Source organism: Rhinolophus sinicus, chromosome 5, assembly GCF_057876585.1.
Source record: "Rhinolophus sinicus isolate RSI-liver-muscle chromosome 5, RSI-T2T, whole genome shotgun sequence".
NCBI classification, from domain to species: Eukaryota; Metazoa; Chordata; class Mammalia; order Chiroptera; family Rhinolophidae; genus Rhinolophus; species Rhinolophus sinicus.
This window is the reverse complement of record NC_142505.1, coordinates 69,121,579-69,134,932: the sequence shown is the minus strand read 5'-3', so window position 1 is coordinate 69,134,932 and position 13,354 is coordinate 69,121,579. Positions and strand designations below refer to the sequence as shown.

Below are 13,354 nucleotides of genomic sequence, written 5' to 3'. Positions count from 1 at the left end.
GGCATCCCTGGAGGAGGGAGTGAGGCTGCAAGAACAAGGAGGTGGGGTGCAGGGAAGCTATAGACAGCTCTGGGCTTTTGTCCACTCATGTGGGACCGCAGCCTAAGGTAAAGGAGGCCCCTCCAAGATGCAGGGGCAGGGGTGGGGGGACACTGGTTCAGCTTGAGCCTCCCAGGGAGGCCGGGCCACACAGTCTGCTCAGACAGTGAAACCAAATCCCCAGAAACAAAGACAGCAGTGTTTCTTCTGTACCCACAGGGCTTTGAATTATGGAAGTGACTGAGTGATGCCACAGAGAGGCCAATGCCATTGAAAGATTTTATTACTTACATTTCCCGAGAGAAGGGCATGCCAGACTATGCAGGGCCATGTGGGAAAGCACTGGGTTTGGCCTGGAGGCGGGAAGGAGCAGAGAAAGCCTAGGCCAGAGCTTTCATTGGGGTTTCCATGAGAACAACAAGGCAGAGCAAGGAAAACAGTTTAGGACTGGCCAGTCTAATTCCAGCAGGCTTCAGCTATAGGGGTGCTCTCTAGATGCCTGCTGCCTGGCCCTGGGACGATTCTGGCAGAGGAAATATAGTTCTGATATGTGAGAGATAAAGCAGGAGGCAGCAGGATTGGCTGGTTTGTGCCTGAAAGGCATGGTCGCAGCCTAGCCCTCGGCCATCTCTTGGGACATCAGAAGACACATAAAATTTTAAAAAGCATCACTAATACAGAAAGTAAACTTGGGAAACATTTAGTAGTAGAAGGAGCTTTAAATGGCAGCTATGAATATGGTTGCAAACATAGTGGAGAAGTTGGAGCCCTAATTCACCATCTTGGTGGGAGCGGCTCAGAGCTTCACTCTTGACATTGATGATTGAGCAGGTTAAGTGTGCCGTTAATTAATGGTGATTTTGAATGGTAACAGCAAGATGATAGATTTTTGCATAATTAGAAAATACATATATTTGCATTTATATCTGATCATATGGCAAAAGTTAGAAAACAGAGTAGACAGAAAGATTGAAAACACACAAAAGACAAGGGTAGTGGTAAGATGAACTATGTGAGAAGTAACACTGCAGGTGAATATGAAACTCTTATTTTAAAAGAATCTAATACTGGATTAAAAAAAATAGGATCCAAGTGGATGCTGTCAGTTAGAGACTATGAAAGCACAACAACTCAGGAAGGTTTAAAGTGAAGTGACAGCGAAAGGCATGTCAGGAGAATGAAAGATGTGTGCACACATAACGTACATACACCACCGGGAATCAAAAGAGCACCAAGAATTAAATGAGGCTCATAGGGTCATTTTGTTTTAATCAAAGGCACGGTCTACTACCTTGATAAAGTAATAACATGCTACCAAATGTGTCCTCTAAAAATGGCTGTGAAAACAGGAGAAATTGAAATAAGCTGGCATATTTCCTGATTTAATAACTCACCAATAGGATTTCAAAATAGGTCTGAAGGGAGGCAAGCAGCCCCTCACTAGCTATATGCCCCCGCCCCCCATGAGACAGGCACTGCCATCACTACCATCTCGGCTTCAGCAGAAATGGAATCAAGCCGTCAGCCTCCTGTAGTTGCTGGGGGCAGCCCACAGCAGCCATGCAGAGCCACTCAGGGATACATGGCCATCCCCAGCCTGACCTGTCATTGGCCCATTAACCCCTTTACAATCTAAAGTGAGATTTCAGGCCAGTAGAAGGACCCTGTGCTTCACTGGCCTCTTGGATTTGGTTAAAGTCTTAGTATCATTTCCCCCTAGTTCATTTACAGGCCGCTGGATATTAGACAGTGTCTCTTGACTATCTGTAGATGCTTGCCAAAATTAGATGTTCCCTGAGCCAGGGATGGTGCCTGCCTGGGCCTGGACGGTCGCACCACCTGAGATGAGCTGGCCAGCAACTGCCCAGACAAAAAATCCCTGTGTCAAACACTCCTCTGGGTGGTAGGCAGGGTCTATTTGACTGTGATTATTAGACACGTCCTGATTTCAGAAATAGCAAAAGATGAAAAAAAATGAATGTGTCTTGGAATGGAGGAGAAATGGTGACAGGCCATTTTAATTTCTCAAGGTTTAACAGGTCAACTGGTTAATTTACTCTATTTTCCTTTTGTTAACCTTCTGTGACTTACAGAACAAAAGCTCAGTTACAGCAACTGTTTTCAAACATATGTTTCATTTTCTCTTTATCCGGGCATCCTTCTTATCTTCCAGCTACATAGCTGAATTTCCAGTTAGTGCAAGCTTTTTTAGATGAGCACATGAGTGGATGAAGATGTCCTAAGAGCTGGTTCTCTACTAACGCACATGATCCCTGGGCCGACTTCTGTCAAGTTGGGCTCCAGAGTCGGGGAGAGCACCTTCCCTGGCACCTGTGCACATCTGTGCTGGCAGCCACCTGCCTCCACAGCTCTGAGGCTTTGCCCTCCTGCTTATTCTGTAGGAAACCTGAGCTTTCAGACCCCTCAGTTGAGAGGCTGGAGCAACACTTCTCCCAGGGAAGTGCACTAGTGACATTCTGCACCCAATTCCAGTGTGTAGGTTTCCCGTACCAAGCAGGCCTACAACTCAACTCAGTTCTGACACTATGTACCTAGAGACAGCATCAGATCCCACAGGTTAAGGGCTCAGTCCTGCAAGACTGGCCCCCAACTCTTAAGACCCCAGTCACAAGTCCAGGTTGTCACCTGTATGTCTGACAAACTGCCTATAGATTGGAGATTTCCATGACCTCCTCGTTGGGTCTGATTAATTTGCTAGAGTGGTTTACAGAACTCAGAGAAACATGTTTTGCTAGCGCACCAGTTTATTATAAAAGAATATAATTCAGGAAGAGCCAGATGGAAGAGATGCACAGGGCGGTGTGGGAAGGGGTGAGGGGCTTCCATGCCCTCTCTCAGCCCACCACTCTGCCTGCATCTCCATGTGTTCACCAACCCAGAAACTCTCCAAACCCCACCCTTTTGGGTTGTTATGGAGGCTTCATTACCTAAGTATTGTTAACCTAAGAATAAAAAGGCATTTCAACGTGAGAGGCACCAAGCATTTCTTTGAGATCAAGAACAGCTACTCTGGAATCACTGATTCAGGCAGAAATCCAAGTAATGTTCCAAGTAGGAGACAAAGGCAACGGGTATTTATGAGAAAGGGAAAGGGAACAATTATATCAATAGAGGGGAGGCATTTCTATTGGTGTAGATGACATAGTGATGTTAATTCTCAACAGTATTTTTTATTTTCAGCCCAGGAGTCATCAGTCCAGTTGTCATAATAACTGCTTTCTTGTTATCTTTGCAAACAGTTCTTTGGAGCACAGTGTTACTTTAGACCCAGCCCAAAGGTTATTTTGCCCTATTTTAGCATTCCAATAATTCCAGCTATAAGACAGCCAAGCAGGGATGGCAGCTCTGCCTCCATTTTAAAGTGGCTCCATTTAGCTCTGCCTGCCTGACTGTCTTTGAGCTGGAACATGGGTCTTCTGCCTTCGGACTCTGACTCAGACTGGGACTATATACGTCTGCTCTCCTGGCCTCTGGCTTGCTGGTTGCAGGTCTTGACTTTTATGGATCCTGGCTTCTCAGCCTCCATAATTACATGTGGCAATTGCTTATAGTAAATCCATCTAGCTATTGATCGAGCAATAGATCAGTTGAGACAGAGAGAGAGAGAGAGAGAGAGAGAGAGAGAGAGAGAGAGAGAGAGAGAGAGAGAGAGATATGATAAATGATAGATAGGCAGATAGATAAGACAGATATTCTGTTGGATAGCTGTGTCACTCATTCTTTCTTTGACAAACCTGCAGTAAGACAGTAAATAGAATAGAAATTGTTTTCTTAAAATAATAAAGTGGCTCCATTTATTATTATTTTTTACAGTATGATTGATTAAATCATTGGTCATTGGTGATTAATTCAATCCTCAGTCCCTCTCCCCTCCCTGGAAGTCAGGGACTGAAACTTCCAACCACCTAATCACGAGATTGGGTCTCCTGGCAACCAGCCCCCATCATTAGGTGTGTCCTAAAGCCATCTCATTAACATAACAAAAGACATCTTTATGACTCTCAGCACAGAAAATTCCAAGGGTTTTAGGAGCTGTACTGGAAATGGATGAAGACCAAATACATATGAGTTTTGACAAATAAGTTTGCGAACTTGTTGCAATGATGTTGCTAACATTTTTTTTTTTAATCAGAGGGATTATTCATTGTGAATTTGTACCAACTGGACAAACAGTTAACCAAGTTTACTATTTGCAAGTGCTGAAAAGGCTGCATGAAAAGGCTAGATGACCTGAACTTTTCGCCAACAATTCATGGCTCTTGCATCAGGACACCGGAAAAGCTCACAAGGCACTGTCTGTGAGGGAGTTTTTAGCCAGTAAACAAATAACTGAATTGGAACACCCTCCCGATTCACCTGATCTGGCCCCCAGTGACTTCTTTCTTTACCCAAAGATAAAGGAAATATTGAAAGGAAGATATTTGGATGACATTCAGGACATCAAGGGTAATACGACGACAGCCCTGAAGGCCATTCCAGAAAAAGAGTTCCAAAATTGCTTTGAAGGGTGGACTAGGCCCTGGCGTCAGTGCATAGCTTCCCAAGGGGAGCACTTCGAAGGTGACCATAGTGATATTCAGCAATGAGGGATGTAGCACTTTTTCTAGGATGAGTTCGTGAACTTAATTGTCTGCCCTCTTATGTATTTATTATAAATCACAACTGCCCTGGCCTGAAAGGGGGTTCTCTGCTACTCCTCTTCTCCCCTTGTCCTCCTCCTCAGCTTCACCTCCATCCTTCACTGTGGTCATTTACAAGGACCACATCCTCTTACCTGGACAATATCCCTGGCAGTGTGGGCTGCTCTGACTCCATGTTACAAACGTGGAAACAAACTCAATTTCTGAAAGACTGTATGGCCGAAGTGGCAGGTTGTGCTTTCAGCTCAGACTTCAATGCTTTAAAAGACCAATTTCCCCCCCAGTTTATCACGTTCCCTTCCTTTGCTAATTTTTTTCCCTCAGAAATTATTAAAATAAAAATGTTCATTTTATTGTTTTTCACCCTGCTCACTTCCAAAAATGATTCAAAAGGCTTGTGATCATGTAGATTAATAAAACCAAAAGTTGTTAACTTCTATGCACACATTCAGAAATGATGCATGAACCGCTGCTCTGTAGCCTCTTCATGGTTTAGAGCCCCTACCCTGAAAGGTCCTTGTAAGATGAAAGTTAGAAATCTGAGAGCAAAGGATGGGGAAGAGGGTCTCTCCAGAGGTGGTGGTAGAGGATCTTGAGGTGAGAATTGGCTCTGAGCTTTCTGGCAGCCACGGCAAAGAGGGAAACATGTGATGCTATGGTACATTCTAGGACAGGCAGGGAGAGCAGACTAGCTAGAGGAGAGGTCATTTTCCCTGCTGAGCTAGGAGAGCAGTGGGTATGTATATTGGTATGAAAGTGGTCTCAGGCCATTGACATGCAAAGGCTTCTTCCTGTAGAGCTTCTGTGATCCTGGGAATGGCATGCTGCCAGGCTGTAGAGAGTAAAGCAGCCTGAATTTATTACTGCTTCTATTAGGTGGCCCTGGGCAAAGGAATATCCCTGCTCGGTGTGGAATAATTTTCGCTACTGGAGTGGGCAGTGTTGAGAAGATTTGTTGAGAGAATGAAGGCAAAAGAGTTTCTACCAACTCTTGTCATCTTCTGTCCAGACACCTGAAGACAGACTGAAGAGGACATTGTGTTCCTGGGGCAAAGTGAAGGCTAGGGCATCCAGGCCTACGCTGTGGGTGGGGGTCCGGAGGGGCCGCTGCAGAGGCTGTGTGGCATGGCCCTGTTAGAAGGGGCAGAGGCCAGATCTGAGTTACAGCTCTTGGGACAGGAGTGCTCATTTGGAGGCCTGTTTGCCAAGCCAGGACAGTCTCGGGATGTGCTGTTTAGGCTGTGCAGAACCCTCTGAGGTTACACTGTCCAGAGGAGTAAATGAGTGAGGGGAATGGCTGGTCCTTGAGTGGGCACATAGGGTGCTCCAAAGCCCTGTTTCCTTCTCCTGCATTGGGAACTTCTAAGAAGGGATGCCTGGGAACAGGTGCCAGTGCCCTTGGGACACAGGTCGGGCCCGAGTGGGGAGGGGATCTCAAGTGACACTGCACCCTCTCCCCACGCAGAAGGTGGGCTGTGATGGGGTGATCGGCTCCAGCAAGCAAGAGGACAAGTGTGGCGTGTGTGGAGGGGACAATGCCCACTGCAAAGTGGTCAAGGGCACATTTACGCGCTCACCCAAGAAACTGGGTGAGTGAGCCCCTCCCTCCGACCCTGGGACCTGAACTCACGTGGCGGGTGTACATGGGACAAACTCGACATTGGGGATCTGCCTGGGTTCATGACTATTCTGGGGATGTCTCGGAGGGTGAGGTGGTGGGAGAACCTAAGTCAGAACAGCTTGAGCCAGGCCCCAGAGTAGGTGGGGGACAGGGTGAGTAGGGGCCTGGCTCACAGGGTCAGGGCACAGGATACAGGTGCAGAGGGTGGGTAGATGTCTATTTGAGGACAGGGGCCTGCCGAAGGCACCCCTCTTCTATCCTCTAGGGCTGCAGGGCAGCCGTGGGTCCCTTTTTCCTTCCCCTTTGCCCCTGCCCCCAGCTGTCTGTTGGCAGGACTTCACTGCACTGGTCAGTTCAGGCTGCTGCCTCTCTGGGTGGGTGGTCAGGGCCGTGAAACACGGGCCTGTGGAGTTGCCTTCAGGGGCACGGCCTCCGTGCTTTGTCCCTACCCAAATGGCATCTCTCCTCTCATTGGCTGTGTCTCCCCACATCCCAACAAAGGTTACATCAAGATGTTTAAGATCCCGGCAGGAGCCAGACACCTGCTCATCCAGGAAGCAGACACTACCAGCCATCACCTGGGTGAGTCTCAGAGTCCAGGGAACACAGCAGATTCACAGTCTGACCCTTCTGGGGATGGGCAGAGCCCCTGGGGCCAGAGGCCTGGCTGGGGGCCCTGCCTCCCTGTCCCTGGCTCAGCCCACATGGTGGACCTTTCTTGGGGTCACCTCCCTGTGGAGAGGCCACACATCGGGATCAGGGGGGTCCTGGCAACAGCTGTAGGAGGCTATGTGTCTAAGACATGCCACTCACACCTCAGCCCACAGAACAGTGATTCTCCATCCCAAGGCCCCCTTGATTGCTCCCCTACCCACTGGAAGGCAGGAAGGTCTGCAAGCAGCAGGGTCCGGGTGGCCCACTGCTTGCTCCCCTACCCACTGGAAGGCAGGAAGGTCTGCAAGCAGCAGGGTCCGGGTGGCCCACACACACCAACCAGAGAGGGTACCCCGCTGGCCCCCCTCCGCGGGCCTGGATCCTGCCCGTGGGGATCATGGTGGCGCTACCTTCTGCTGTTCTCAGCCATCAAGAACCTGGAGACAGGCAAGTTCATTTTAAATGAAGAGAACGACGTGGATCCCAGTGCCAAATCATTCATCGCCATGGGTGTGGAATGGGAGTACCAGGATGAGGATGGCCGGGAGACGCTGCAGACCATGGGCCCCCTCCATGGCACCATCGCCGTTCTGGTAAGTCGAGGCAAGGGCCAGGCCCGGCGCCTTCTGGCTGCCCAGGCCAGAGGACAAGTGGTCACTGAGGAAGGGACAGAGGGTCCTGAGCACCCTCAGCCTCCCTGCATCCTTCAGGCCACAGTTGGAACGGCCCCTCTGGCCTGTCCTTTGGACCAAGGCTCTCCATCTATGTGTCAGAGTGAGAGCAGAGGTGGAGCCGCCAGTCGAGGCCTGGGTGACCTCAAGCAAAGCCTCCCCTGTGAGGGTTTTGGTTTCCCTGTTGAATGACATTCACAGCCCCCCTTCATCATGCTCCTTCACATCTGCTTTCAAATCCAAACCCTGCCTCTGGGAGTGACCGACGGGGCTCCGGATGTTAGACCACCAGACCCAGGTCACACTGGACTTTGTCCCTGAGCAGGACTGGACCCCAGGTCTTCTGAGTTCAGGGTCACAGGCTGCTCCTGCTTATAGGAGTACAGAGGGGGCTTGATTTTCTAACGACTTTTTAAAAATTAATTGCATAAGTAGTATATTTTATCTGTAAAATAATGAAAACCCTACAGATAAGGCTCAGGTGCCTTTAGCCCCTTTGCTAGGGGCAGCACGCTTGGGGGCAATAGGCATGGGACCCGCACCCATCCTAGGGCATGTGCTGTGCTCCCGCCTGCCCCTCAGGCTGTTGGGGACTGTCTGTGTCAGCGCACATGCAGGCGGGCACAGGACCTGCAGTTTCTGTAATGGGCAATTTGCCTGTTTGCTAACAGGTATTTGTAATCCCCAAATCAGTACTCAAAGTGCTTTTCACGGTCATTTGTGGGCAAGTGCTGAGCAGTGAAAACTTTGTCGCCTGACATGCTGGTCCCATCTGAGGTAGAACACGAGAAGTCCACAGGCTTCTCGTTTTAAGCTCCCACTGTAAACAAGTGTCCCTGTCACAGTTATTATGCGCTACGTTTTTCACATTTCTGTGCTCTTACGGGATAATTTGCTGTTTAAAGTGGCCCCAGCTAGTGCGGCAGCGCTGGGTGGTGTCCCTGTGGAATCAGTACGTGCTGGCTGAGCTTCCTTCAGGCCCGGGTGACAGTGTGCTGGCCGTGAGTTCATGGTTAGGGAATTAACTTATATTAATAAGGTACCTTTAAACAGAAAGACGCATAAAATAAGGATACATATTGATGGTTGACAGAAATGTCATGACCAGAGGCTCTCACGGGTTCAGTGTTGGGCACTTTCTAGAACATACCACGAATAACGAGACTGGGCGGTAAGTGTGCCTTGGCTGACCTCTCCACATTGACTTTGAAGAGATGGAGAGCTGGGTAGGCACACTGACGGCTGTGTGGGGGCACAGGTCATCCCGCAGGGACAAGCCCGGATCTCGCTGACGTACAAGTACATGATCCATAAGGACTCGCTGGACGTAGATGACAACCGGGTCCTAGAAGATGACTCCGCAGGCTACGAGTGGGCCCTGAAGAAGTGGTCTCCATGTTCCAAGCCTTGCGGCGGAGGTGAGGGAACTTCTCGGACTTGGAACCCCAGCAAAAACCAGGGCTGAGCGGGAAGGGTCTTTGGGGTAAGGGGCACCCTGAGCTCACAGTGCCCTGCTGACTGCCTGGCCCAAGGCATGTGCCTGGCATGAGCAGACTGGCCCTGGGGCCAGGGTGGCCGAGGCAGTGAACTTTGCTGGGTGATACGGACCTAGCCCTACCTGGGAGGGACAGGTGAGCAGGGGGCTGGTGTTCAGGCCAGCAGGCTAGAGGCAGCAAGAAGGGCACTTGTGGGGCTTGGATGACACTAGCGTGAACCCACATCAGTGAGAGAGGCAGGAGGTGGCTGGCGGGGGACTGCTGTGAGGGTGGCTCGGACGGGTTCCAGTGGCATTGTGAGGCAGGGCACAGGGTTATGCTGGAGGGGCCCCCTCTGGGGTGATCCCTGACTGTGGTCATTCATTCAGAAAAGCCTTCCAGACTGTCCTGGGGCAGGGGTGGGTGCAGAGAGGTCCCTCTTTCCCCAGACCTCACAGAGTGCATGGTTGGATGGGAACTACAGACGGACAGGAAGTCCTGGTTTACCCAGCGTGGTCACTGCTCCTGGGGGGCAGGGCAAACAAAGGCAGGAGAAGGTAGCTCTGCCTGCAGGCCAGGACCGACCTCCCTCAGATGCCATGTGAGGTCCCACGCCTGGAGGACAAAGAGGAGTTCCTGAGGGGCTGGGGCACCCCCTTCCTGCTGCAGGCAGATGGGAGACTCCTCCTCCAGTGCTTTGCCTGGATACCACCTCCGCTTGAGCCTTCTCACCCCCCTGGCTCTCACCTGCACATCCTGTTTATTTTCACTCTTCATATCTCTTGGACGCATCTGCTACTCCCGTCTTCCCAGTCCTGGCACCACCCCCACTGCCCCACGGCGCTTGTGTGTTCACTCGCCCCCAGAATGACCTATTAAAGGAGCAGATCAGACCATGTCCCTTCAGCAGCTCCCTCTGTTCTTGAGATAAAAACCAAAATTCTCCCCATGGCCTCCGAGGTCCAGGTAACTTGCTGACCTGTCCCACTGCTCACCAGGCCCTGGCCACACTGGCCTTAGGTAGGTGATTCTCCTGGACATGTCATGCTCCTGCCTCAGGGCCTTTGCATAGGCTTTCTTGTCCCCTGGGAGCCTCTCCATTGGATTCCCTCTAAACCAGTACCCGTCCCATGCATTGTAGGATGTTGAATAGCATTCCCCACTAATGCCTGCTAATGCCAGTAGCGCCTCCCTCCCCCAGTTGTGAAAACTAAGTGCCCCAGACATTGCCAGACGTCTCGGGGCAAAATCATCCTCAGTTGAGAACTGCTGCACTAGAATTGTATGGGGGGAACCTTGCAGGACATATTCCTGTGTCAAGCCAACTCCTGGCTCATACCAGGTCTTCAGTACATATTAATTTGAGTAAATGGGTAAGCAATGGGAGAGAAAATGAAACCTACCCTCGTGTCCCAGGAGGCTAGCCAAGGGGCCAGGGAGAAGGCGGTCACTCTCCCTGGCCTCTAACCCTCACTTGACCTGGGGTACTGGGGGTACACCAGGCTAGACATCTCCAGGCCTGGCTTAGGCACCCTGCCCCACCCACCACCCCATCAGAAGGGCGGGGAGAACAGGGCTGAAGCTGCAGGTGAAGCCCCTTCCGTGGCCCCTGGAGGGGCCTCACCACTCCATTGAGCCCCCTCAAGCTTTCATCTCCAGGGTCCCAGTTCACCAAGTATGGCTGCCGCCGGAGGAGGGACCTCAAGATGGTGCACCGAGGTTTCTGCGACGCCCTCGTGAAGCCCAAAGCCATCCGCCGGGCTTGCAACCCACAGGAGTGCTCCCAGCCTGTGTGAGTGCCTGGGGCTGCCCAGGGCCCCACTAGAGGGAGAAGAGGGCAGTCCCTGGGGCTCCAGTGGAGGGAGGTGCAGGCCCTAGGCCTCCAAGTGGCTCCGGGCCTCACATCCCATGAGATGTTTGACAAGTTATTTCTGACTCACACATTTCATGGAGTCTAAGATGCAGCAGCCTGTGTGCTGCACCCCTGCTTCAGACCTGCAAAACGGAAACCATGCTGTGCACCTTAGAGACGGCGCGTGGTAATTCTCAGACGGAGAAACAGGCTCAGAAGGTGCAGGGCTGGACCTGTGGGAAATGTTTCCCAAATAGCCCGTTGCAGCAGCTGCATCCTTGACCCCCAGTCCCGGGGTTTGGCAGGGTTGCATTTCCAGTCCCTGAATGGGGAAGATGGCTGATAAATAGATGGAGGCATTTGGGAGCGGGCGCTGACAGAGTTCTCACTGCTGCCCAGAAAGGTTGGTGATGCCAGCAGAAGCTGAGGTCAGAGGGCAGAGCCAGAGCCAAAGGAGGGAATGAGGCCAGCAAAGTCCCTCAGGCCTGGGCTGTCTGTGGCCCTTCTGGGACTCCCATTAGTGGACATGCGTGGCCCATCATCTGCAGGACCTTGGGCAGAGTGCCACAAGCCTACAGGGCACCTTCATGAGGAAAGGGAAGGTGGCATCAGGGGGAATAGGCAGCCTTCTCTCTGTGCACCTAGACCATAGGGGACTGACATGTTCCACTGTGCCCTGACAGGTGGGTCACAGGCGAATGGGAGCCATGCAGCCAGAGCTGTGGGCGCACAGGCACGCAGGCTCGCTCAGTGCGCTGTGTCCAACCTCTGCACAACAACACCACCCGCTCCGTGCACTCTAAGCACTGCAACGACGCCCGGCCCGAGGGCCGCAGAGCCTGCAACCGTGAGCTCTGTCCTGGTCGGTGGCGGCCTGGACCCTGGTCCCAGGTAAGTAGTCGCCCCTGGCCCCATGTTCTCGGTCCCCAAACCGAGCTTAGGTGGGATTGATGTAGCCAGGGTATCCCACCTTTGTCTGGACTCAGTACCCTGCCCTGGGCCATATCTAGTAGGTCTCAGGGCACCAGTGGTGCCACGTGGTCAGTGCTCTGTTGAGAAACCCAGTGGAATGTGTGTCTTTACTCTTCAGTGCTGGGGCTCCCAGGTGCTACAGGGCCTGCAATCCCAGGAGACTGAGGGCAGCCTGGGCCCCAGGATATGAGGGAAGGCCTGGATTGTCATCTCTGAGGGCGGAGGTGTGGGCAAGAAGGCCTTGCAGGAGGGGAGACGAGCATGGGAGGCTTGGACTTGGGCTGGAAAGAGTAGTGAGGACAGTCTCAGGGACGTGAGGAACGTGTGGGGGCAGGGCCAAGCTGACGTGAGCACTGACATCCAGCTTGCAGCCAAGACCAGCCCCGGGCTCCACGATTCACTAAAGGATCACGGGACTCGGAAGCTGTTGCACTCATGGTTACGGTTTATTATAGTGAAAGGTCATAGAGTGGAATCAGGGAAGGGAAAGCCTACATGGCAACATCCAGAGGAAACCAGGCGCACGCCTCCAGTTGTCCGCTCCAGTGAAGTCACCAGGGATGTGCTTAATTCTCCCAGCAATAACATGCTACAACACACATGAAGTACTGCCAACCAGGAAACCCACCAGAGCCTGGGTGTCTGGGTTTTCACTAGGGATCGGTCGCGGCTGCCATCACACACGCGGGCATATGGTGCCTGAGTGTGTGAGTGCCTGCGTGTGTGTTGACCTCAGTTACTGAAGCTCCAGACCCCCAACAGGAAAGAAGGAGCTCAGCAGAAATCTCATTGTTGGTGAAAACTGACTGGTGCAGCGTAACTTGTGACTCAAGGCCTCAGGCATGAAAAACACTCTACCAGACAGAACATTCCAAGAACTTGGTTCCCAGGAGCTGCTCAAGGGCCAGTCCCAAAAACAGGCCTTTCTTGGGATTGTGTGGGGTTTGAGCAGCCACGTCTGCTGAGCCGGCCTCCCCACGTGCAGGGTGAGAAGTTGAGAATTATCCTTGGGCAGGGCTGGGCCAGCTGTGAGCCAAGCCAGAAGTCTGGACGTGATGGCCCCTGAGGGCCCTTCCCCATGGGTAAGGCGAGGGGGCCGGGGCTGGAGGGGCCAGTGAGGGTGCTGGTGTAGAGCCCACTGGGCCGGGGGATCAGTGAGGACGGTCCTCTGCCAAAGCCTCCTGGACCCAGAGCCTTCCCAGGGTCCCCCAGTGCACAGCAGCTTCTCCTGGGCCTTGCGCCATCTGCAGCCAGAGCACCCAGAAGTGCCAGGCCCTGTGTATTCTGTCTCTCTAAGTCACAATAACTGAGACATAAGCACGTGTGTCCCCTCGCAGAGCCCCAGGAGACTGAGGCAGCCAGCCGGCTGCGGCCAGGCCTCTAGCGCAATCTCCCCTGTGATCCTCACT

General features: G+C 52.2%; 1 protein-coding gene across 5 annotated transcripts in view; it reads left to right on the top strand.

The window, feature by feature from the left end:
• Positions 1–13,354, top strand: part of ADAMTS2 (ADAM metallopeptidase with thrombospondin type 1 motif 2) — a 267,231-nt gene that overhangs the window by 220,013 nt on the left and 33,864 nt on the right. For all 5 annotated transcript variants that reach the window (XR_016021425.1, XR_016021424.1, XM_088798870.1 and 2 more), the window contains exons 14-19: positions 6,166–6,289; positions 6,823–6,903; positions 7,402–7,568; positions 8,905–9,064; positions 10,781–10,913; positions 11,657–11,864. Coding sequence is in view for 3 of the 5 variants with exons in the window: in XM_088798870.1 (XP_088654996.1) it covers positions 6,166–6,289; positions 6,823–6,903; positions 7,402–7,568; positions 8,905–9,064; positions 10,781–10,913; positions 11,657–11,864 (873 nt within the window). In the remaining 2 variants the exon portion in view is untranslated. The remainder of the gene's footprint in view (positions 1–6,165; positions 6,290–6,822; positions 6,904–7,401; positions 7,569–8,904; positions 9,065–10,780; positions 10,914–11,656; positions 11,865–13,354) is intronic.